General features: G+C 26.4%; 1 protein-coding gene and 1 non-coding gene across 2 annotated transcripts in view; both read right to left on the reverse strand.

The window, feature by feature from the left end:
• LOC107438009 (Poly-(ADP-ribose) polymerase) overlaps positions 1 to 27,722 on the reverse strand; it is a 46,134-nt gene that overhangs the window by 18,099 nt on the left and 313 nt on the right. Inside the window, exons 2-15 of the mRNA XM_016050164.2 lie at positions 23,215 to 23,362; positions 20,454 to 20,557; positions 17,642 to 17,775; positions 17,456 to 17,527; positions 16,701 to 16,779; positions 15,767 to 15,880; positions 13,360 to 13,442; positions 12,835 to 12,957; positions 10,253 to 10,321; positions 8,437 to 8,582; positions 4,807 to 4,955; positions 3,631 to 3,682; positions 3,441 to 3,530; positions 2,524 to 2,656 (exon numbers count right to left, since the gene is read on the reverse strand). Of these exons, the coding sequence (XP_015905650.1) occupies positions 2,524 to 2,656; positions 3,441 to 3,530; positions 3,631 to 3,682; positions 4,807 to 4,955; positions 8,437 to 8,582; positions 10,253 to 10,321; positions 12,835 to 12,957; positions 13,360 to 13,442; positions 15,767 to 15,880; positions 16,701 to 16,779; positions 17,456 to 17,527; positions 17,642 to 17,775; positions 20,454 to 20,557; positions 23,215 to 23,362 (1,496 nt within the window). The remainder of the gene's footprint in view (positions 1 to 2,523; positions 2,657 to 3,440; positions 3,531 to 3,630; positions 3,683 to 4,806; positions 4,956 to 8,436; positions 8,583 to 10,252; positions 10,322 to 12,834; positions 12,958 to 13,359; positions 13,443 to 15,766; positions 15,881 to 16,700; positions 16,780 to 17,455; positions 17,528 to 17,641; positions 17,776 to 20,453; positions 20,558 to 23,214; positions 23,363 to 27,722) is intronic.
• LOC122269135 (small Cajal body-specific RNA 8) lies at positions 6,738 to 6,866 on the reverse strand. The gene has a single exon (XR_006224996.1). It is a non-coding gene; the product is annotated as a small Cajal body-specific RNA 8 (non-coding RNA).

The raw sequence follows: 27,722 nt of genomic DNA on the forward strand, positions 1-27,722 counted from the left end.
ATGTTAAATTAGTTTACTGTATTCAATTGAACTGTGCAATATGTGATAAAATGCTTAAAAGAAGGACTTCATATCAGAGATTAAAATTATAAATTTTGTGGAAAAATTCATAAATTTGCAATTGAGTGTTGTAAAAGTTTCTGTAAAAATTTTAAAAAAATATTCTGCACGAATTTCACCTGACAAAAAAAAACTAGTTACACGTATTTTCAACCTTTAAAAGCTATTGTAGATGCTAAAGGAAACTCCACTAAATGTTAATTTAACGAAAAATTAGATTTACTAATAGACTGAGTTTTTTCTTTAAAAGTGTATGATGACTTTTGTGGGATAAAGTTTTTGTCACTTTTTGATGATTGATTCCTTAAAAATAAATTTTTCCTTTGTTTTTAAAATATTTCATATTGTCATTTAAAATATTTCAGTTATGTTAAGATTAGAACACATTTTTTATCATTAAATATACATTCTGAAACATTAATTTTAATTAATGGAAAGTCTTATTTCATTGAAAGTTATAAGTGTATCAACACTTTTGTGAATCACTGTAATTACATTTCAATATAAAGCTGTACTGTATACTGCATTATACTGTATTTCATCTTACCAGAGCTTTTTATAAAATTCACTGATCATATTTTCCTTAAACCAACATCTTAAGTCAAATTTTTAAATAATGGTATCTTGAAATAGCATTTTTATTTTAAGAGATTCAGTATAAAAAAATAAATGTCAGAAATGTAAAATTGTCTAATTTTTTGTTCTATACTCTATAGAAGAAACAAAATAGATAAAATTCCTTAAAATTCATACTTTTTTGATTTTTTTTCTTATTTGAAATTAAAACATTTAAAGAATTCCAGTCTAAACACACAGTTTTTTAGTTTAGCATAGTTAATTGTTTTTGTTTGAACAACTGGAATCTTGTACAGTGCAGAACTAAAACACGAAGTTTCGTTTTCCTTCTCCTGTCTAAACACATATGAATAAAAAAAATTATATTTTATGTATATACATCATTTAATATGTTTCCTATATATTCCTTAGTCATTGTCAGCTTTTTTAGGTAAAATGAGGAATAGTTTTGAAACATCATCTCTGGAATGCAAGCAACATTTACGAACTTTCGATATTGTGATAATTATACAATTCGAATTTTGAATCAAATAACTAATATTTACCAACAAAACCGTAAAATTTGATATTAATACACAGTTAGTTCTAAAAAAAAACTTTTTTCAAAATAAAAATATACTATAAAAGGTTAAAATGAAATAGAAACAATTAGCATTAATGCAAGAATTGTAACAATTTGTCGACAAACATTGCTGTTAGTGATGGGGGGAAATGCGTGATTGGTTGGTTTGCTGAGAAAAAATAATTTACAGATTTCTTTGAATGGGAGCTCAAAAGCTTTCAGAAAAAGAGTGCAATATAAAATATATTATTATTAAATTATAACCAACTAATTTTTAGAGAATTTAATAAAGTTAAAATTACAAAAACATTTTCACTCATTTTGTCAAAATAGAAAAAAATTACCACTCTCAATTGCGAACAAACTTGAATCATTGTGTGAACACGGACAGAATTTAAAAACCGAATCCTAACCCCGTCCTCCACATCCACCATAATCTTTGCCTTTCCTAAATTGCACAGTCTGCATAGAGATCAAAGACATTTGCTTAGCAACCATGGGAGAATTTTATGTTGTATTCTAGTTTAACAGGGTTATAATGGAGCAAATTTTGATGAAAGCAAAGTAAGTTGATGATATTTTAACTGTTTGGAGATACATTTCCGTCTAAAAAATGTGGGTATAATGGATGAAACAATTTAAATTAAGAAAATTAGCAAATAATTTAAATTAGTGAAATTAAAAAAATATATAATAAAAAATTTCCAGCTTTTCTTTAAAATTTCCAGGTTTTTATCCATATTTCCCTGATTTTTCCAGGTTTTTTCCAGTATAAAAAAAATTCCCTGATAATTCCAGGTTTTCCAGGTGGGTGGCCACCCTGATCAGTGCATGTTTCTTCTGTTGCAAAGCTTGTTGCACACACTGTGAGGTCTGCAGTGACCCTTTAGTAGCAGCTCCTAGTGAATCACTTGACAACAATGCATAATCTTGCAAGGGTGCATAGAGGGACAGTATTCTGAGATGGCAACCTATGTTTCAAATTTGACATATTCAGTGACTCAATGCAGTTCTGATAAGTCTACTTTGAGGTTGTAAAGCAAATAGCATTGAACGAGTTCCTTCAATAATTCTATTTCTCTTCACTGCTGTAAGAGTGACCATTGATAGCAGTGCGAGGTGAAACTGGCATGTTTGAAACCATAAACAACATTTCCCGGGATGCCTCCTGACGGGGCGAGTCGGGGTTAAGCTTTATTGATTTACCTACCCTCAATTCATTCATTTTAATGGCTAAGCAAAAATGGCAAGAGCTTTATTGGTTACCTTATATAAAGCTTAAACACACTACAAAAAAAAATATATTTAATAAAAAGTAAACATACTTTGATTTTGAGTTGGATTCTAATATTTGTAGTTTGTAATAGGAATTAGAACCTTTGAGAACATCAACTGCTCCAAGAACAGCATTATAGATACTATCTTTTTTCTGATAAACATGGGCTTTATTTTCCAGACCTATGTAATTTTTAACATTTGATCAGTAAAACATCGTCAAAATAAATAACATACAAAAAATTGTTCACATATGTACATTTTTATATAAATTAGAACCTCAATTATCCATATGAGACAATGATAATAAAAATGATTTACAATTTAGACAATATGACAAATACTTCAAATTGCTTGCTTAACGCTACAAAATTAAAAAAAATAATGAAATTTAGTTTGCTTGTTTTTTTAAATATTAAGAAAATAAAGATTAGAAGTTTAACCCTTACGCTTAAAAAATTTTTTAAAATTTTTCTAATTACTTTTGCACCTCACAAAAGATTTTTTATATATAATTAAATATGGTATAAGCGGTTTGCCTAAGCACTAATTATACCTTCTTTTGTTCATAACTCAATTAAGCAAATCGCAAACCTTTCCCTAATTTTACTAGTCCGTAAGAAAGCAATTTTATGAGTTAGAAGGAATGGATAGTTTACTCACTAAATGTCAAACAGTAATAAATTAATAAAACTCTCAATTTATTTCAAATAATAAATTTAACACAAGTACTAATGTTACTCAAATTAAGAGTAAACTTCACTTTTTGAGTTTTCAAGAAAGAGAGTAATAAACTAACAACGCATTTTCATAACTTATCTATTTTTCATTCTGTTAACATACATTGTCAATAAAACAAGTTATTTATAAAGAGAAATCAAATCTTTTATCAAGATTTATAACATAGTTCATAGAAATACACTCAAAACTAAAACAATATATGAATAAATTTTGAAAACCTTCATACCACTATCAGGGTCAACTGCAGCTGCACCTTTGACAGTAACTTTCATTTTCTGGGGTGCACTTTTATAAACTTTTTCTAATTCTTCAGTAACTGTAATACATTTCATCCAAAAAATATTAATAAACAGCAAGAAAACCATTGATAATATAATTGTTTCATAACATGCAAAGTTCTTTTTTTTTTTTTTTACCTTTTGAATTAGTTTCTTTTTTCTCTTTTTTAATTCCAAACTTCAGAATTGGCTAAAAATTTAATATAACACAATTAAATGAATGGTTCAAAAAATGTTTAAAAGCATTCATCATATAAAACATTAGAAATACTTAAGTAATTATCCTCACTAAATCCTCATAGTGTTAATAAAAAAACATCTAATGGCATTTATAGTATGTTAAATTGAATGTGAGCTGAACAGCACTGTGTGACTATACTGAGTCAAACTTCAGGAAGATTTATAATATTCCACTTTTAAAGAGGAAAAATCAAACAGGGCTAGAAACCATACTCATCATAAGAGCATTTTGTCTAAAAAAGTAATTCAAAATGAAACAAAATAAAAAATTTATTTTATTGATAGAACAACAAACATTTTGTAGAAAAATAAACCATTAGTTCTTTTGTTTTAAAGGTCCAAAACTACCTCGATATTAGAGACTTTTAGTACTAGAGTTTTCCAGATATATTACCCCCATCATGAGATAATATATCCAGATATATAACTCCCATCATCACCATATATTACTCTCACCATAACAGACAACAAAAAACTAATATTAGCAAATCAAATACATACAATAATGAAAAATGAAGATAGTGTTTTGACACAAAATTCTTAATTATTTTAATTTTTCAACAAAAAAAAAAGCAATATGCAGTCAGTGAATACAAATTAAATTTGACCTTAAATCTGAATTGAAAAAGGGAAAGGACAAAGTTAATTTTATTTATCTAAAAATGATACATTAATAGAAAGAATTTGTTTACAAATTAAGAGAAGAGTTTTTTTATAAATGATCATCTTTCTTAAAATTGCAAAACAGAAAAATACTATGTAACAAAATAAAACAGGGTTCAATTAATTTCACAGTTAGAAAGTAGTCCCCAATTAAATGTTATTTCAGCAGATATAGGGTAAATTTAGAAAAATTTTGCATCAGGCCAGATGGAGAATTTAACTGGCCACTTTTTAAAGTAATTTTCAGAGAACATATTAAAAAACAAATGGGATGTATTTTCATTGAAAAATAAGTGGAAATTGGCAGACAATTTTATTTTAGTCATTTATTTAGTCGGCCAGGGGCACCATTAATTTTGCTCTCTAGTTTCATTAAAAATATAAATGTTCAGAAAACACAATTGAACTTACATCTCCACCCCAAGTGCACAACTTATTTTCTTCAATTGCATGAGGAATAGAGGAACCTTTCTTTATTGCTTCCAAGAAGTCAAGAGATACCACATGAATGTCTTCACAACTTGCTTTAATCACTTGTTTTGCATCTTTATCTACTTCCCCTAAAATGAAAGCAATTATAAACTTAGTTAATCCACAAAAACTGCACTTGATTATAACATTTATATTAAATAACCTAAATTTATTTTTAAAATTCTCTTAAAAGATGCATACAAAAAAAAGGTCTGTGAACACTATCAAATATGACCTTAAATTAAAAAAATAATGACCATAAAAGCTTCTAAAAAGAAGTTTTCAAACAAAATTTTTTTCCTTCTAATTATATGTTTCTCTCTCTCTCTATATATATATATTTATTTATTTAAAATTTATAAATTCAATAAATAATAAAATAGTAAATAAATATGCAATAAATAAAAGGTAAATGCCTGATAGAGATAAAAAAAAGTATTTATTTAATTTCCCGTTACAATCTTTAAAAACATCAGAATTGTGTTGTACTATCAAAAGGTTTTTTGATACTTTTAAAATTACTAGATTACTTATTATTCAAAAACTAGTTTTTATATTCCGATAAAGTCTGTAGAACTTCAACACTGGTTACTGGGGATATTGAAAACGACAAGATTTATTCAAAAATTATAATAATTTATAAAGAAAAATAATTAATTAAAAAAACCTTAATATAAAATAGCATTTAATAATCGTAAAAAAAATAATAATAATTATTGAATAAACTGGTAAAAAGTTACAAACTGCAAAAAATGATACTCCTTTGTGAAATACATTAAATGAGAAAAAAAAAAGCAAGAAATTCATTTATCATTAACATCCTAGCTCTGATAACAACTATTGATAAACATTATTAGTGAAAAGTGTGTTATAACTTCTAAACAACATTAATGCACCTTTAGATAAAGAGTTGCTTTCTCATCTCAAAACTAATTTTCCCTTATGTCATTTAATCAATGGAAATTGTCAAGCGAAGTAATTAACACACATATTTAACCCCAGTAGTGAATCAGCCAAAGGGCTTAGCATGTATAACAGCTGCATTTGATATTTATGCTTTACAAATACTTAAAGTGAAGACAGTAAAGATATTTTTAGTTAAGTTAAAGGATTCAAATAAATTTCAAAGCAGTAGTTTATAGTAAGTATATATGCTTAAATTTTTTTTAAAAAAAAATCAATTCCGCAATATTGTAGAAGTATTATAAAACTTGAATTCCTTAGCTTCCTAGTTTTCGCAACATTAAAAAAAAAAACTTAATCAACCTCAAAATACAGTTCGATTAAAACATTTTCATACAGTAAGAGTTACAAAACTTTTTAAATTCCACAAAAACCTCCATCAGAAATCTGAAAGCAATAAAAGATAAGAAATGAGCTCCATTTTAAAATATTTACAATCAAACACTTAAATTTTTATTAATTGAACTGTTTTAATAACCTTTCAAAAAAAAAAAAGAAAGAAAGAAAGCAAAGGATAGGATAAACAGTAAAGGAAAATCCTGTACCATGTGGCTCGACAACATATAAATTTTTAAAGTAAAGGTTAGGGTAATTGACCGACAAAGTAGATCGAGATAGTATTGAGCATTAGTGTTAAAGAAGAAATCTTTCATGTACTTTTTTCTTTAGAAAGTTTTTTATCAATATGTTTCAGATTTTTTTTTAAACAAGAGTTATAAAATTAATTCATGCAGGTATTAAGGTAAAGTCATTATGTATAGATACATATATATGAGATAAAATATATTTCAGAGAAATCTGAAATGAATAAGAAATGAGAAAAGTTTATACTAAAAATTTTTAAATTTGTAAGAATTAACAAGGAAAATTTCAGTTAAGTATTGCAATATAACTTATAGAAAATGAATTATTGTATGCTTCGTATCTGTCTGTAAGTGAGCACTACACACATTACAGTCATCAGAAAGCATGTAATTTATGGATGTGAATAAAGCATTTTCTGATTATCTCTGCAGAACATGCATAATGAACATCCAACCTCAAAGCTATCAGGGTTATAAATCTTTATACTAAAAAAAAATAAACAAATAATAAACTGAAAATTCAGTTGAATCAATTTTCTACTCAATTGAGATCCTACTAACTGATTAAATACTACAATTGAATTCTACAATGAATCCTTAAGAAAATCAAAATGCCACACTCGAAGAAAAATTTCCCTGTAATTGAATTTATTGATTGAAATTGCTATTAATTATGTTTTAATTTTCCAGTTATGCCTTTTTGTTGCTATACATAAAAAAAAATTTTAAAAAAAAAAAAAAAAAAACACTTATATTTGCTACTTGAGAAAAATAAAAAAAAATTAAGACAAATTTGTTTTTGAAAAACAAAATTTGACATTTAAGTACCCCAAAACACTTATTAATTTTTCGTGACTTTTTCGATATTTTAACTGAATTCTCTAATATTCCAGATCAACTAATTTCCTGACTTTCCCCTATTCCATTGCCACCCTGTTATAGAACAATTACTATGTTCAAACCCTTATAAAAAAAATAAGGTGTTTTTGAGGATGACAGTTGTAAATAACACATCTGAGGTAGAAAATGAGGTTCTGTTTTACACCAAAAATAACCTCATTAATAAACCTCAATTTCAATCACGTTTGCATTGTTTAAAATCAACCTCATACATACCCTCCAACTTATGAGGATTTTGAAAATAATTCTTTCTAGTGGTAGCGAACCAAAGTAGAAATTTTTAAAGCAAATGGATCTCTCATAAAACTTTTATCAGAACTTAAGAATCTAGCCATATGGCCTGCACTTTTATAAGTAATAGTGGAAAAGTTACGCTAAAATTAATTTTTTTTATATATTAAGACATTAATTTTGCTACCGTCTGAAAAGAAGATTTCTGAAACTACGGAATTTCCGTAGCAGTTGGAGGGTATGCTCATATATAGCTTAGTGATACTTTTAGTTGGGATTGAATGAAATTATTCGCACCCCAAATATACTTATTTGCTTGAAAAGTAGAAAAAAAATAACCTGTACACCTAAAAAACAACCTCCCTAAGCAAGTTGCTCTGAAGATGTCCATTAACCTCAAAACTACATCAAATATTAATAAAACATCTTGGAAGGTTGATTTTGTAAAGTTGCTTTTGAAATCAACTTAAAACAAACTTCAAATCAACCTTAACACCTCAAAAACTCTTAATTTGAGATTTTTTTAAGGTAAGGGAAAAACCTTAAGAGAAACACTTAAACTCTATTTAAATATTAATGGTTTCTTTTAATACAATTCAGCTAATTATTGTTTAATACCTTGGGTTAATGTAAGACTCAAAGTAATTGTATCTTAAAGTTTTTGCATATTAATTTACAGGTAAACATTACACATATAAGAGGTTAAAATATTGACTATTAGAAGAAGAAAAATACAGCAATAAAATACAAAATCAGAATATACAATTAAATTTTAAATGACATTTTTCTTAAATAAATACTAAGTTAAAAATGTTTACTTAGACATTAAGTAAATCAAAGTATATATAGTTATAGATTATATAAAGAAAAAGAAACGATAAAAAAAAATTACCTTTGGTTGTAATGCATAGTTGAACCGTTTTATCAAGTTTTGTAGCTACTGCTGCACCTAACTCCTCTATTTTTTTAGTGACCATATCTTTAGGAAGTTTCAATTTCCCGATGAGAAATATTTTAAGGCCATCCAAGGGCAATGACCTTCAATAAAAATAATTAATTCGCAGAACTGTAAGTCACCAAGAATGGAACAAATTAAGATTTTCATAAAATTTAAAAATAAAAAAATAGGAAGACAAAAAGAAAATATTATTTCTTTTTCTTATAATATTCCCTTCTACAGTCAGGAAAAATAAAAATTTAAAGAGAAATTGACTGTTACAAGAATGGATCCTATAATAATAAGAAAGTGAATGAGCTGAAGTTTCAAACATAGAGTAGTTTAACAAAAAATTATACAGTTATTATATAAGAAATACTTTCTTTCTGACTTTTTATTTTTAAATTTTTGTTCACAAACATTCTTTTCTAAAACTGATCATTCACTGAGTCATTTGTAAATTTAAAGCATAACAATCAGATGTGGAAGGCACTATGTTTATTTAAATGAAAATGATTTTCGCAAACAAGAAATAAAAATACAAGCAGATCCCTTTATTTTTAAAATTATTCTTTTAAAATACTTCCTTTGAAGCCTTAAATATAATTTACATGTTTATGCAGAAATGAAATAAATAAAAATATTGAAATTGATATTTGATTTTTATTAACAGCTACTTAAAGCTGTATATGATATGAAGGTAAAAAAAGTTGAGATATAACTTACATCCTGCATTTGAAAACAGGGTGCATCATGTACAAAATAGTAGAGACAAAATTTTATCCATGTGATTTTAAATCCTGAATAAATATGTGACAAATTAATCCTATTAACATGATGGTTTCAAAAAATAAAAATGCATGCCATTTACTAGGCTCTAAATATCTATACACGTAATGTAAAATAGCAAAGCACAAAAAAAGTCATATTTATAATACATAAAATGAATTAAAATTATGATAAAAATATAACAAAAAGGATGTAAAATATATAAATGTACAGTTATTGTATTTTGCTTTTTTTTTTTCCTTTTCTTCTTCAAATTTTACAGGCTTAGTAGATAAATGTTTCTATATTCAAATTTCGCTTTCTACAATAAGTTACACATGAAATCAAACGAAAAAAAAAAATTTGTTTTTTTTTTAGACACAAATATTTCATGAATGATACATATATATATATATTTTTATAGATAAACAGTAACACACTTTTTGTTTTTTGAGTTTCATAAGATCATTAATGATTACTGTTACCAAGTGGTCAGAGTTAATCAATAAATGAAAGTTTTTGGCAGAAAAAAAATCTCTTTCCTTTAAAAAAAAATCTCATAGCTTATGGCCTAGGAATCAATTTGGTTACATAATTAAGGATAGATTGTCAAATCGTTTGCAAGAATTCATGCCACAATCAGAGACCCAGAGCGGCTTAATGCAGCGCTAAGAAAATCATTGGCATTAAAAATTTACAAAATATGCTGAGAGAATATGATCAATGATAAGATGTCTACTATTTAACAAAAGGATAACATATCAAATATTTGTAACTTCGATTTTGTATTTAACTTATTGCTATTGTAGAATAGTTTCAAAAATATCAATATTTAAAGATATCATTCATTTATGCAAATTCTCTAAAATGTATTTAATATTGATATATCTAAAAATTGATTATTTTTCAAAAACAAGAGAGCCGAAATTATATACGACTCCTCTACAGCAAGTCAATAAAATAAATATTTTGAAATATTTTTCATGATACAAACAAAACTTACTTTTGACTTGAGTTTGTCTTTGAAGCCTCAGGAAATTGTCTTTCACGCTTGATATATTTGTATGTCTTTCTACAAAAGAAAGGATCTAATTGTTACTTCAATTAAAACATAGCACAAAAACATACATTTAAAATATAATAAATCAGGGGTCTGTCCAGACCGAATTTACTACCGTTTAGCGGTACCTTCACAAATTCAACTTTAGGAATAACAGCAGTTTTACAAAATACTTTTTATTGAAATTTTATTTTTGTATCCCTTAAGAAACGATAAATCCATATTGTGTTGATTTTTTAATATAATTTTTAATTTTTCACAAATTATGTCTTAAATTTTCGCAAAATAGGTACCTCTCAGGAAAACCTAGACAAGACTCCTGTAAATGCTCATCTTCTATTGCACATTTAACAATAATCAATCGAAGACCAAAGAAGGATTAATACATAGTGCGTGATATCATAAAAGTATCTTTTGTGTATTGTAAAAAATATGGTATTAATTCATATGGTATTAATTTTCAAGGCTAGTGAAATAATTTCATCGAAATAATAGCAAGAATTCTAGATCAATTGATTAAAAGACCGCTTCCCGCAAGTCATGATAATATTTAACAGCGAGAGTAGTTAGTAGACAAAAGGAAAATATTCAATATGCGATTAATTATCCCATAAAAAAACATGAGTCATTTCAATTTATTTTAGACAAACCCCCTTGATTTTAATGAAATTTGGTGTAATGGGCAAAAAGGAAGTAATTATATAAATTTTTAGATTTTTAAGTTAAAAATTGCCCAAGTTATGGACATGTGAAAAGCTAAAATATTCACACACAAAATGACAAACTGGCTTACACAAAAAGGATTTAAATTTTCCTCTAATTGCAGCAAAAGAAAATTTCAAAAACTATTACAAAAGGAATTGGCCTTAAATATCTCAAAGTGTGCATTTCAGACTTTACAACATATCATATTAATCATGTTTGTATGATAAAAAAATATTTTATTAAAATTGATTTATTTAGAATATTAATTTTCAAGACAATTTGATTGATTAAAAAAGAAACAGGTTAAAAAATAATTTTATCAAATAATTAGCTAATTGATTTTACAATTGATAACCTATTTGACCTTCTTACACTAGCTCAAAGCATGCAATGACTTGAATTTACTTTAAATATCTACAAAAATGCATCATGCAAAAATTACTAAAACATTAATTTTTTTCTCGTGGCATTTGTTGAATGTGTAGGAAGAATGCACAGATTTATCACAAGAATGTTGTACACTTTCGTAACTAACTGTAATTAAGGATTTTTTTTACACTATTTTAAAACATTTAATTTATATGAAAAAAAAAAAAAAACAAGATATTTGTTATAAATTTACAAATATACATGACATGGATTTCACATGACCAGCATCCTTTTTATTCATTTCTTATTTATTTATTATTAAATTATATCACTAAACATTTTAGCAAAAATTTTGAAAATTAAAATCCAAATCACAGAAATGAGAGAAAAACAAATTTATTCAGAATTCCTTATTTTTCAAAAATATGAAAAAGGAGATCAAAAATTCAAAGATAGTTTCGGTTATAAACTTTTAAAAACAATGTAACAAATACAGTTAAATATTGTTATTTTTAAAACATCTTTAAGTTACGCTAAATTATTTTCATCAAATAAAAGTAAATAAGTAGAGAAACACTGAATAAATAAAAAAGTTAACTTACTACAGGAGAAAAGCACTTAAAAAAATAACTGATATTTTAGGTAGATTAGAAAACTATGAATAATAAGAAAGTGAAGCGTAACTAAATTTCGGTTTATTGAAATTATTATATGCTGCAAGATAAAGAAAATCATGATTAATTAAGAACTAAAGTATAGGTTTGAAATTGAAATGAAAACAACCTGTTAAAACACACAACGAAAACGTCAATCACTTTTGTTAATTTTATAGTCTTCATGTAGAGACACCAAGTTGAAGAATGAGTTGGCAAAAGAATAGAAGCTTTCTCAAGATTTAACAAAGTCAAAGTTTGACCAAGCATCAGAAGGCCAAATTAGATATCAATTGAAAGGTGAATTCCTTAGCTTTGTCATGGTGTTAAAAAAGTTTTATTTACTATGGAAAAAAAATACAGCCATTTATATACATGCAATATTTTTTCCTGTTGAAAATTTTTTTTCTTCACATAATTAGGACAATTTTAAATTCAAAAATTTGCAGAATTAGTTATTATAATTGCATGAGCCTGTTATACCATATTTCATTAAAATCGAAAGGGGGATCAGGCAAAAGTGATTGATCTGCAGTGGAATGATTCACATAAGTTTTATTTACTCCAAAAAAGAATTAAATTCTTTTTTTTAAAAATAGGATAAATAAGAACCAATTTAAAGAAATAAAATTTAATACCAAAATTAAATATTTTCTTATAATATAAGTCAAAATTATCTAAAATTTATTAAACGTATATAGCAATGCACAGAAAATTTTTTAAAATTTTTATCAGCATCAAAAAATTTAACTTAAAAACTGTACTAACTTAAAAATTTAATTAAAAACAGTAACATACAAAAAGTCATAAGTTTCTTTAAAATCATCCGGTATATGAAACGCTTCTCTTTCTGGGTATTTAGTTTCATACTGGCACTTTGTCCACTCTGTTAAATTACCAGGACAATAATAGGAATCACATCTAAAAAGAGACAGGATATACTCAAATTAAGCGTTACTTATTTACAAAATAACATAAAACAATCAAACACCTTAGTAAAGAAAAACTTTGATTAAGAAAATTTCAATTCTTTTGTTATGGACATTACCTAAAAATATTAACAGATAATTTTAACCAAGGAAGTTCTTAAAATAATTTAATATACAGTCAATGTTAAAATTTTAATTTGTGTTTCCCATATCAAATAATAAAATTTAATAATCTAAAATATTAGAATTACGTAATGATAAGAGCTACAAATAAGAACATTTTGAAGAATGAATCACAGTATTAACAGAAATTATTTGAATTTAAGTCAAAACTTTGACACAAAATACAAGAGAAATATGTTATTAGAGAATTAACTGAAATTATAAGGCTTACTTAAAACGTAATTTGGCGTTTTTACAAGCTGGACAAGTTTTTAATGCTCCAAAAACTAAGCAATCGGACAAATGATCTAAAATCTAAAAAACAAAAAATGAAAATAAAAAAAATGTTTAAACTAAGCAACTTTAAAAACATAATTTAATTAATATTTTAGTTATTAAAATACTCTTAACACACAAAATGTATGTAAAGATCGTATTATACTGAAAAGTCCCATAAATGGAATTGACAGGACCTTGGACAAGTCCAGAAAATAGATTTTTCCGCATAATAGGTCTTTAAGGTAAACAAACACTGCAAATTTTTTTTCCATAAAAAATACCAAAAAGTCAATAATTAATGTCAATTTCACTACAACAAATTAGTCCCAGTAATTACGCTATTTTTGAAGCTTGTGGTTTTTAAAATCTTGAATAAGCCATTATAACAAACCGCATAATTCAGAATCACACACTTCAGTTACTACTAATTAATTTGTCAATCCACTTGATTAATGACAATTCCACAATTAATCTGCGAGGTTTTGCTGATCGTTTTTCGACAGTTATTAAAACAGATTTTTACTTAGTTTTTCAAATTTCAATATTATTTGGTTGCTATTGATTTCCCGACAGTTTTAAAATCTGATAATTTTTAAATCATATCATTTATCAAAACAACCTAATAGCAAAACGCATTCAGGGAGTCTGATTCGCATGATTTAGTCGATCTTATTTCAACAATCACGGATTTCGAGATTTTAAATTATTTTTTTAGTGTGATGATCATTTACAAAATGCAACAAAATAACCTCTCAACAAAATGCAAGAATATCACTCATAATATTAGAATAAAAAATTATTACATGTTCAACTAAAAAGAAATATAGTTTTTTTTTTTTTTTTTGGAAACAGCACTTTTGTTATTTTAAATTAATAACCTATATGTTTGTTATTAATAAAAGTATCTAGCAGAAAGTTATTAGTGCAAGAGAGTTTTATCGCAGATAGCTCGAAAAAATTCTGCCATAAGGAAAGAGCCCAACATTGTCCAATAAATAAAAGCATATTGTACAAGATGACTTTGGCATTTGCAAAGATAAGTAGACAAACTCAATGCATCAGAGATATTAATAATTTTGTAGCAGTTGAAAAATTATTTCATAGAAACAAGAGGATTGACATAACATGGCATTAATGAATTGACAGGTCAGACTTGATATAATAAATATTTAAATTATCACGAAACAAAGCTTTTATGAAATTAGATTACACTACAACATGAAAAAAAAATACCATTATTATAAATATGAAAGACTTAGATAGCAAAACTTATCATAACACCTCAGTTCAATAAACAAAACTTATGTGTATAACTAATTAATGTATGATCAGTGTTTTCACTACAGGACGAGAATCTCGCATATTTTTAACTCTTCACGGAATAAAAATTATTAATGCAAGAAGTTCGAGCGCTCTATTAATCAATTTCAAAATGAGCGAAAATTCGTCTTTTGCCAGTTTGAATAAAATACGTTTCTCTTTTCTTCCTTGATCTTTCATTATTTTGACCATCAGTCCTTGTTATTACCTACCCTATTTACCCATATTGTTCAGAACCGGTGAGAACAGCAAAATACCCCCCCCCCCGAAACACGGAACCCCTTTCAGAACATATTACTCTGCAACCACGTGTTCACCGTAGGTAAGGTTTCTTCATGTAAGACGTTCACACTTTTTGTGCACAAATGTAAGATGGACAAATGCCTTCTTAAGGCAACATCTTCTACTCCGTAACGAACAAATGAAAATGAAACAAAGGTCGGTAGAAATGGTCAAAATTAAACAAATACAGATATTTTTCAGCCAAATAAATATAACTGATGAAAAAGTAGACATAGAAAATTTTCCATATGATGATGCAGCAAAAATATTCAATTAGAAGATGTTAAAAATGTATTAATTAAAGAAATATTTTTTTTTCCAAGTCTATACGTGTTTTTTTTTAATTTTTAGAAATCTCACTTAATTTTTTGAAATCTCACCCTGTTTTTGAGAAAGAGGGAAAAATTCTCTCCCATTTTTTTTTCTGCAATGAAAACACTGTATGATCCTCTTATAACCCACATTGAAAAATCTAAATTGCTGGCACTTGACCTTTACTAAACCTTTACAAACTCTATACTAAAAATAAAACTTTATGAATTAATCATAAAGTTTTATTTTTAGTATAGAGTTTGTAAAGAGTATTTCTTTTCTAGTTATAAATTTTAACATTCAATAAAAATGGAACAAAAAAGGAAAATCAGGTATTTTTGTAAGTAAAAATATTAAAAAGAAAAAATTGAAAAAAGGCAATTTAGTACATAAGTCAAAAATTTTGAATTTGAGGAAGAAAATAAAGACTGGTAATTCAGGCTTACCCTGCTCTCTCCTTTACAAATATACTGGTCATTATATTCAAGCAAATCCACCATCTCTTTCTTTTTAAAATTCTTCAAGTTGTCTCTCATTTCAAAAAGTAGTTGGTTTTGTAGCTGAAAAAAGTAAGTACTATTACAAATACATTCATAACATATAAAATAGAAATACATATAAAACGTTTTAAATAGGAAAAAAACTTTGGAGTTTTAAAAAAGCAACGGCCCAATTTTTTTTTTTTTTTAAACAATGTTTTCAGTCCAATTTATTTTATTATGATATCAGCAAGAGTGATATTAGATTTGTAAAAAAATACTTGAAACTTTAGTAGGAAATAAAATGGATGTAATAGTCATATAATTATTGATTTTAGTCTATGTTTTTGCTCGGTACTTAACTACTTTAATGTTTGGTTTTACTATTAATAACTTTAGAATTGATAAGCTAATAAATAAATAAAACTTCTCTCATCCACAAGACCAGAAAAAGGCCCCCACACCCTGTTATTCCAAGAAAGATCACTCTTTACCTCTTTAAAAAGCTCCCCCGAATAGAACTTATACTACTATTGGTGAGGAGAGAGGTAAAGTAAAAAGCAGATTTTAAAGGGGGAACCACATTGCTTTATTTTATTATAATCATTCCATTACAGCAAATATCAGGTCCAAATAAGCTAAAGCTTGCTTTCAAGATGTAGCTATATTTAAATTTTACACATTTTGAGAGAATCTTATTTTTTATTTATTTTACAATAAGAAAAAATTCAGAAACTATTGGTACTTCAATAAATTTATTCAATTTAAGACTTTTCCTAAGAATATAAAAACAAAAATTAATTTCAACAACTTCTAAAACTTTTTTAAACAAGAAACATTGCTGTTTGCCACAGTTTACTGGAATGAAAATAAACACTGCAAATTTATTATAAAATTTTACCTTTAAAATTTTATCTTCTTTTCTAACAGATTTATTTGCTTTAGAAGAAGTTGCTTCTGAATCGTCATTTTTTCTCTTTCTACAATAAACCAAAATATTAGTCAAGCTATCAATTTTTTACCTAACTAATTAGAGTACTAATGACAAATAAATAATATTTAATAGAATGAATTTCAAGTTTGTATAAATTAAGACATTTTAATTAATATTAAAACCTCTTACTTGAAATAATCATTACATTAAATTATAACAAAAATTCCTAACAATTTCTTTGCTGAGATAAAATGATACTTTCAATCAAGGTTAAGAAATTTAACTTATAAACATAAAAATGTATGGTATGCTTTAAACTAACATTCAAAAAAAATTATTATTTGATGGAATAAATTTGCACTTAAAATTAACAGGTGGTTACCATAAAATTTCCACAAATAGAAATTTTACAGAAAGATAAAACATAACAAATGATATAGATTTAACAAATTATTAGGTTCAAGCTGACTTCAATATTACTTTAAGGATTACAGTAATACACTCGGTGTTAGAGAATTGTTACCTGTTGCTGTTTCTTTGATGGAATTATATTCATATTCATTGAATCATATTATAAAAAGGAAACATTCAGAAAACATATTGAGAGCAAGATCAAAAGAGAAAGTGAATTTTATTAAGGCTGTATAATAATAGTTCAAACAAAAATTCATTGAAGCTAATAATTTCCTTAAAACATTATTTTACTAATAAAATGTACTCACACTCCAGAGGAAGGTAGTTTTTCTTTTAACATAGCTTGATCTTCTTCAGACAAATTCTTGAAACCAGGTAATCTAAAAATAATAGTGAGAATAAAAAATTATAACATTTATAGACATATAGATACATGCATTATATATATACACGTACAGATTAAAAAAATATGCAGCAGAATCTGAGCAACTTACTTTTCAGCAGAATCTGTAAATTCCAACAATTGTCGATCTTTGACAAAGCAATCAACATGACGCCAGGCTGGCGCAGGTCCAAATCTTTGAGCTTCCGCACGGTCTCTATCAATTTTAGATATACGTATAATACCCTGTAAAAATTACAAATAAATAATCACCTCAAAGTATGGAGATTTTAGAAGTATGGAATATGTCCAACAACACAAATTAATCAATAATATCACACATTTTGATATATGTTACAATTTAAGAAATGTTTCACAATTCCTTGATCAATTTATTTCTACAACTGTAAAACCTTTTGAAACAATTTTCAATTTTTTATCTCAAGTTAGAAATTTAACTATAGAATACATAGTTCAATGACGGAAAACTATTTCGCACAAAATAATTTTTTTTTAAAAATACATTTTAATTATATAATTTTTACTTAAGAATTTAGTTCTGCTTTGAAATGTTTGTCTGACAAAAAAGAAAAAAAATATATAAAAAATATAAGGAAATAAAGAAACAAAATAAAGAAGAACGTGTTATAGTAATAGAGAAGTTCATAACAGAACAGTCCAAGTTGGCAACAATAGAAAAGGGAAAGAGGGGGGATAAAATAAATTCAACCTAAGAAAAGATGGCATTCTTTATAAACTTAAGAATCCAATTTAAAAAATTAACAGAGAGTGTAGCTATATCCTCTTACAAAAAATTAGCACCTAAAAAAGCACTAAAAAAATTTTACATTTAAATTTACATTGAAAGTTCTTAATATATTCTATAGTAATGGTATGGTCACTACATATTGTTTATATTTTCATTTTATGATTTTTATTAATATATTCTATAGTAATGGTTTGGTCACTACAAATTGTTTATATTTACAGTTTATGATTTTTATTAATGTATATTTAAAATCTTCAGTTTTTATTTAGCTTCGTCATAATTTTAGATGGGGTAGCAAGAATAGAGATTTTTTGTCAACATTTAGAATATTATTTGTAAGGGATGGAGACAGTGGTTGCATGACCTAATATTTTTCTATATGTTAGTTTTGTGTGGGGATCTAAAATTACCTAGCCTCACCATAGGCTTAGATTTAGGGAGAAAACATAAGCTGATTGGATGTTGAATTGACTAATTTTAAATAGATTGAAGTTGAAGGCCAAAATAAATAAAATGGTTTTATAAAGTGTGAGATGATGCAGAAAAACGAGAAATAAAAAAAATTACAGACACAGTTCTATGTGCAACTGATTGAAAAATGTGAATCATTAGTATATATGTGAAATTTAACAAAACCTCCTAATTTTATAATTGGTGAGATCATTTTTCTCTTTTATTGTTTTCTCTATTGTCATATTTTGGCTTTGCTTTCCCTCCACCTAATATTTTAAAAGATTATATAAACATATAATTCTTAATATAATCTTATATTAATATATTCTTAATATAATCTTATATTAATACATTCATAATATAATCTTATATTAATACATTCATAATATAATCTTATATTAATATATTCATAATATAATCTTATATTAATATATTCTTAATATAATTAAGATAATCTGATTGGTTTTTGCTTGGGAGACAATGATTTAATATTTTATTTAAAATTAGTAAATAGTTTAGTAATTAGTCATTTCACATTACAGAAGAAAAAGGAAGTTATTAACAAAATTAAAGCAAAAGAACAAGTGTTCTGCTAGTTCTGATTTGTTAATAATATAAGTTTAGTGCATATAAAAATAAAAATTTGAGCAACAGCAAGGGACATTCTTTATCAAGTCTAATAGAAGTCCTTAGAGACACAAAGTGAAGAACAATGAAAATTTTAAAGTATAAACACTTGATATCAAAATATCAATTCATATACCATACACATTTAATATAAGTTATTGAACTAAGATTTATAATTGAATTACCTACTGAAGAAGAATACTACTTTATAGAAATTAATTTAGGAAAGAACTTAGTTCTTATAAGAATTGGAATATTGGATATTAAAATTGTGTAAATACAAATTGCAACATTGGATTACAAACTAGCACAAAAACGAATCGAGATATTGGATATTAAAAATATAATACAAATCTCACGAATATTAAATCATACGTTTAATATTAAAATCGCGATATCAGCGGATTCTGACACAGATTAAAATACTTAAAATAAGAAAAATCTGCAAAACCAAAAGAATCAAATCGGAGGAAAAATAACATGAATATAAATATCTCGTTAACAGGGATTCAGCGAAAGTATTTTCAATTTTAAATTACGAAAACTGTAAAAAAAAATTTGGATTTTAAGTTTTTGATAAGCGGAATTCCCTAAAATTCACAGAAATCACATGATCTGCTCTTAGTTTTTAGAACAGGAATGACACAAAAATCCTTGAATTCCAGAATACAATTCCCCTTGCTCTTTATTTGAAAATTAATACTGCATAACAATAATAAGTGATTTTTATTACTGAATTACTAGGTCTATAATTTGGATGAAGATTACATATGAGATTCCACAAAATAATACTAATCTATGAAATCTATGGACTATACAAACACAATAAGAACTTTATGATGTCATAAAAAAAAATCAAAAAAAATTTATGGTTAGCTTTTTATCTACATTTATGACAGAAAATGTTTAGCCCTATGACTCCACTAAAAGCACACACTGATAAGGACTTATGTAGAAAAAGAAATATTTGTATAAATTTTAACTTTAATGATTAAAATTGTTACAAGATAGCAAACATGAAAAGAAAAATAAATCCAAATAATTATAAATTGATAACAGAAAAACTTTACTAAACCTTGCTAATTTTTTCTTCACATCCTCTACAAGTGGCACGATTTGATTTTGCATATTCTACTGAAAAATCACTAAGATCTCCATTTGCTACTTTCGTTTCTGTGCCTATAACAGATAAAAATTGACGAATCATAATTTCTAAAAATTTCAAAACATATCATGTTCTTCCAGTTTACTTTAAGTTATTTACGACTTACTTCTTAATAGATAATGCTCTTGGAATAAGATATCTATTTCACTATACAAATACAACATACAAAGAATTGTATTATCAGGGATGAGATTGGCCAAAAGGCAAAAAAGCTGAATTTCCACGCAAGTAAATTTTGCAATCGTTTAATAATAAATTGCAGCAATTTAAGACAATAAATAACTATGTGGTGACATAAAATTGTGTACTAATTTAATAATAAATAAATGATTACATCGATACTTAACATTTAGTAAAAAGTAAAATTACCAATAAAGCTAGAAATTATATTTTTCTTCAGTTTACATAAACGAAACAATTATTACTTGAAGAACTGCCTGATTTAGCAAATAAAAACTTCTGAGAACATACATTGAAAGTCCCTTTCTTTTAATAAATACTGTTACGTGATTTATAACAAATAAATCAGAACCATGACTTTCTAAATAATTTAGAAAAGAAAATAAACTTCTACAATTAGAATCACTATGTTCATATTATAATCTAATCTAGCTAGAGCCCTGTGAAACATGTCAATAACTGTGTAGTAGAAACATATAGTAACTCCTTAACATGAAAAAAATTGCTATTTTAGTTTGAAAAAATTACATGATAATCAGAAACTGTTTAGATAATTATTCTTCACACGATAAAAATTTCGCAATGTCTTATTTTAAAATCACGTATAAATGCGAAAATCAATGTTTGATATTATAACCGCATGAACAAATCACGACATTGAATTTTAAACTCGCGTGAATATGAATCACTACATAGATTTTTTTAAAACGCGTAAATACAAATTGTAATATTGGATTTTTAAATCTCGTAAATAAGAATCGAAATAATAATGTTCGGAATGTTAGCAAATTCCGAACTTGTAAAAGACTCAGTTGAAGCAGCGATGTCTGAATTACGAAAATACGAACTATCTGGCGGGTGGGTAAAAATGCGGAAAATCTAATCTTCTGCACGTAAAAGCGGAGAAAATAGCTAAAATAAGGAAACACGTGGAAGGATTGGCAGCTATGTAGTTTGAATTTTCTGTTTATATTTGAAAATCGGAAATATAATTATATTATTTCAACGGCTGAATTTTTCGAAAAAGAATTTTTCGAATATTTATAAAAAAAGAAACAACTGAAACTTAGAGATAATCAAAGTTTTTGATAAAAAGGCTGAAATTTGAGGGGAAAAAGTAAAAAAAGCGGAAATCCGCTAAAAAGCGGAAAAATCTCATCCCTGTATTATAAAAAATTTAAATAATTTGTTTACACATTTTAATTAGAAGATGTATACAGCCCTTGTAGGAGTGATTATGTATAGTTACTACATAGTAAATTTTATATGATTTATAAAATTCTTATAATGGTTATATCACACAAGAGAAAATAAGAGCAACCATAAGCGGAGCCTAAATTCTAAAAGCAATTTCTACAAAAATTGCTCGAAAATCCCCTTGTGATAAAGAAATCACGGTCGCCTTAAATACCAGCAACTCTTCAGTCAATTTTTCTCTCCATTCAAACTTGAACCAATCAGAACGTTTGCTTTTTACGACGTTTTAATTTTATGTGATAACGTATACAAATATAAATAATAAGGGCGGCGGCGTCGATGAAGATCAGATAAAAGTTTTTGTAGATGAAACAGAACAGTGTTTCAGTTTAATAATAACATTTCCTTTTAGATTAAAACATTAAAAATACTTTCACAGGATGAGATGACCATCTCAATGCAGTTGATGTACTACCATAACAGGAGCCTGCACATCATTTTAGTAGCTGTGAGTTCTGGAAGCTATTTTCTAGATAAATTTTCCATTACAATATTTGTTTTAAACTAATAAAATTAAAACTTATTATAATTTGCTCCGATCAAAGTTTTAATTATTTTTAATTTATTTTTATACATGCAAAGATTTATACTAACGAAAATCATTTTGTAATATCCAATAAGCAACTTGCCAAACTCAGTTGCATTATTATAACATAAAATATAATGATTGAATTTCCTTATTTTTAAATTATTTCTGTTGATTGTAAAAGCATGTGTTTGATTATTTGAAACATTTATTTATTTTTTCTTATTATTTGTGAAATAATTATTTTATTCTTCCCTAAGAATTATTTTAATTTTTGAAAAGCTTATTTTAAAACAAGATTCCCTTATCAAACGCCAAAATAATGGCAACTTCCGGGAATTGGCTGCAAGAGACTAAAAATATCAGAGAATGGCAATTAGTTGAAGGGTATAACTATACACAGGCACACCTCAATATAAATATTTTTTTTTAATTTTACAAGCTTAAAATCAATGAGGAGTTTAGGCAATTGTTGGCATGACAAGTCATGATATGGAAATACAAATATCTCCCAGGTCTATCACGATAACACTAAAAGAGCTTTCTGTCATTTAAGGAAGTGATGACATAAAAACTAGATTAGTTAAGACAAAAAAACATTGCAAAAACTCAGATTGTAAGACTCATTGACAAAATGACAATTGTTTTAAGATTAATATGGTTTTACTTCTTGCTAGCAAAACCAAAAAAGAAAAAAAATTTGCATACTTTGCATCAGCTTCTTAAACTTTTCTTGGTCTTCCCATCTGAGGTTATCAAAATTAGCCACATCACTAGTACTTTTCAATGCAGTTTTCTTCTTGAAGAAGCATGCAAAATGATGCCAATGAGGCACTTTACCATCAAAGTGAGGAGACTGGATTTTAAAAAAATTCCATTACAATTATTGTTAAAGACCATACATTATCAATAACTTGATTATTTTTTCTAAAAAATACTTCTAGGCCCGCAGCCCGTAAGAAAGTAAAAGAAATAAAGAAATAAAAACATCACAGAACGGGCCAACTTGAAAGGTCCAACTCAGTGGTTTCCAGGGTTGGAGTTTTTGCCGGCAAAAAGGGGTTTTTGCCAGGACAGTGGCAAAAACCTGGTAAAAACCGGCAAAAACTGGTAAAAACCGGCAAAAACCAAATTATCTAAATTGCTGATTAAATATTATTACAAAATAATTGAAACAAATTTAAATCAATCATAAGGAATAATAGTTTTGATACATTACATGAAAAAATTATTTTTAACATATTAATAATTAATATAAGGGTAATAATTTTTAAAAGATTGAAAGTTTTTGATCTCCTTTCATTTTAGAATCCTAAAATATGTTTTTTTACAAATAAATATTATTATTTGTATAATATTATTATTTATTATAAAATATTATTATTTGTACAATAATTAACTACACATGTTGATAAGATATTTTATGCTTTAAATTATAGTTATATTAATTTAAAATAAGTTCATTTCACTGGATAAAAGAGAATAATCACAAATTTTCCAATCAATAATGTTTTAAACTACTAAAATGATATATTATTACATTATCATTTAATTCTGGAATAATAATTTAGTTAATTTTTTTGTAACTATTTATATTCATAAAATATATTTCAATTTTAGGAATAATTTTGTATCAAAAATGTGTTTTTGTCCTCTCATCTTGGAAAATATAGGTTTTTGCCACCTTTTGCCAATTTGCTTGGCAAAAACCTGTTTTTGCCAGGATGGTTTTTACCGGTATTTACCATGGTTTTTTCCACCTGCGGCAAAATCTTGCCAACCCTGGTGGTTTCTGAACTATTTTGTCTCGTAGACCATTTGCCATGTTTTTCAGTTTCTGGTGGACCCCCTGTTTACCTGATATTGATTTTTTGTAATTCATCAACTTTAAATGTATTCTTGACAGTTGGTTTAGTGCTTTTCACCGTGAAAGATTTAAATTTCAAACTGTAGTGAAGTGTAGTGTGAAAAACTTAAGAAAAAACACATGCTAATTTTATACATTTATTAATTAAATTCAAATTAATTTACCAATCCAATTAATTTACCAGAAACCAATTTACCACAGAAAAATACTTTTTCGTTACAAAATAAAACCTTATACGCAGAAAGAATAAAAACATATGTGGATGGAGCTGCAGGCAACTGCTAGTTTATAATAATTCAGTTTTATATATCAGAAAATAATCCTAATTGGGACTGGGCTATAAATTGATGCATCGTGCAATATCGATTTAGTGCATACATCGGCAGGCTGATATATGCATTTCCTTTTAGGCGATGCATCAGAAATCTGATTTAAGCTGCCGAGAGTGGTTTTCGTTTTAGACGATGCATCAGAAATCTGATTTAAGCTGCCGAGAGTGAATCTCGTTTTAGCCGATGCATCAGAAACCTGATTTAAGCAGTCATGTAAGACAATGCTCAAGGTTTAACAATATAACGATTTAATATGTGAGAATACTTGCCTATGGTAATGCTGTCACCGCGGTGACAAAGACTATTTTGATTTCGTCTGACTGGGGAGCTGTTGATAGTGTGGAGCTACGAAGACAATGTTAGTTTCATGATGTTGAATAACGGAAAGTGAATTGAATCAGAACTCCCAGTTTCAAACGAGGATCGGCTTTGAAATAGAACGCTATGCATATTTTATTTACGCGCCATTTTTGTCTTTGGAAGTTTACTTTTCTTGAAGATTATTTTTAGCCGGACTTACGTTATTTTGTGATTGCTGTGCACTTTACTGCTTAGCGATCATTTCATTGTGCATTATTTCGTCACTTTTTCATCTTTTTTTTTACTCTCGGGATTTAACGATTCTTGTAAATTATGTTTAGTAGACCTATTGTTATTGCCGATCGAACCTATTATCCTAAATCTTCGTTCTGAACTCAATCTATTAATGAAAAGAAAACACAAAGAGAAAAAAAAGATTCTTCATTGTTTTTTTATTTTATTATTGTTTTTTAATTTAAGCGTTACTGTTTAATAGGGGTACTTTGTATTTAATTTGACTTTGTTATAAACAGTTTTTTTTTAATTTATTTAATGCACGTAAGTATAATAATTTGATAGAATTGGATTATTTTTGAAAAATGTGTGAGTATAATATGTGTGTATAAAATGTGTAAGTATAATAATTTGATAGAATTGGATTATTTTTAAACAAATAAATCTTCAGTCGTTTTTAATTTTAAAAAAATTTGGCTATTAGTTAAAACAAATATATTTTTAATTGAACAAAAAGTTAAGCAATGTTTTGATGCTTTTTAATAATTTAACAATAGTACTTAAAATTATATAATGTATATATTTTTAAATTTTTATTAAAATTCTTTCAATACTTGTTTGATTCATAATTTGTTAGACAGTCTGCATCATTTTTAAACAAATAAATCCATAGTTGATTTTATTTTCAAAATAGAAAATAATAAATAAAAAACTTTCATTTATTTTTACATTCATTAAGTATAGAATTTGACCATTAGTTAAGACAACTTTGTTATTTTAAATAAATAAATTAAAAAAAGTCTAACAAAGCTTTAAAAGCACACATTTTTCAAAAAATAATTTAAAAAATGTTTTACTAAAGAGAACATTTTTTTAGTTTTTTTTTTTACTTTCCTTTAGGATTCTTTTTAATTTTTTATGTATGTATGTAAAATATTTCGTTACTTTTAAACCAATAAATCTCAAGTCTTTCTTAATTTTAAAAAAAATTTAAATAAAGCTTGGGTTTGTTTTATACTTATGATATTTAGATTTGTAGGCGATTTATTCCTTTTATTTATTTTTGATTAATTTAAATATTAATGGTAGATAATTTTTGAACACATACTAAATCGCGCTACATCACTATGTCTAACAGACGATGTATCACGATATAAAATTTCTTACATCACCCAGTCCTAATCCTAGTAACTAAAATTTTAATAAAATTCTTACTTCATAGCTACTTTTATAAATTATGCAGAATGTAGATAGATATGTGTCTTTAGATTATAAGGTAGTATAGTGTAAGTAAATAGGTACTATCAGTGTATGTTCATGAAATTCATGAAATGCCAAAATTAAAGTATCAACCTGCTTATATGAGATCCACTATTTTTTTTCACTTGACATGGACCCTTTTCAGGTTGTCGTCGACCCCCGGTGGGGCGATATAGACCACTTTGGGAATCATTGGTCCAACTCATAACCACTTCCAAGCAAACATCCATATATATATATATTTTTTTTAAATGTGCAAGTTTAAAAAATTTACTTAGCATCTGGCGATTGTAGTAGGAGCAACAGATCATGGTATGAAAACTATCCCAAAAACAAAAGTTAATTTGTAAATTTTTTTACATCAAATGCTGCTTAACGGACACACAACTTTTTCTTAGCACTACTTACATCTCTTTTCTTTTTACTCAATCACTATTGTTTTGCTCTAGCTTAATCAATTTGATTTTATAAAAAAAATTCTTTATGCAACCAGCATATCAAAACACTACGCAAAAAAATTTTATACTAAACAGATTCAGTTAAACCAATATAAATTTATTTTGCACAAACAGTCAATCTCATTCTTTTTATTGTGATGTGATATCATTACTTAATCATTTCCCAATAAGTATAAAAAATAACATAGTTTGCACTAAAAAGTAATTTAATATTGATTTATTTTTAAGACAAAATAATTGTTACATTTAATCATTACAATAGAAAACATTGAAAAATTTTATTTTTTTAAAAATTTAATTGAAAAAATAAATTGGCAGAAATTTTAACAATTGGAGGCTGGAATTCAGTCCATTAATCTTAGATCAAGACTGATTTCAGTACCGGGGACTGAAGAGTGGCACCCATGATCAGAGGAATTATTATAACATTAGACATTATTTATTATTTTGACAAAAAACAAATGGTTAATAAACAAATTTATGAAAGTGCATAGTATAGATTAAACCTGCCTTTCTTTCTTTGAGTAGTAAAGAAAATGGACGAGAGATCGCGAAGTTGCTACTTTACCCCGCTTGAATTCCAGATTGTTAATTTTTATTATTTTTTATTTTAAATAAATAAATCTATGTTTCAAGAGAGCACATTACAGGAACGAAAACGAAAGCAAATGAACTTGAACAATAAAAATATACCTCTTTATAATCAAGATAATCCCCCCAAAATGACATACAATTTAGGGCGATTAAAATATAAACAACATTAAC

Source organism: Parasteatoda tepidariorum, chromosome 1 (assembly GCF_043381705.1).
Source record: "Parasteatoda tepidariorum isolate YZ-2023 chromosome 1, CAS_Ptep_4.0, whole genome shotgun sequence".
Classification (NCBI taxonomy): domain Eukaryota; kingdom Metazoa; phylum Arthropoda; class Arachnida; order Araneae; family Theridiidae; genus Parasteatoda; species Parasteatoda tepidariorum.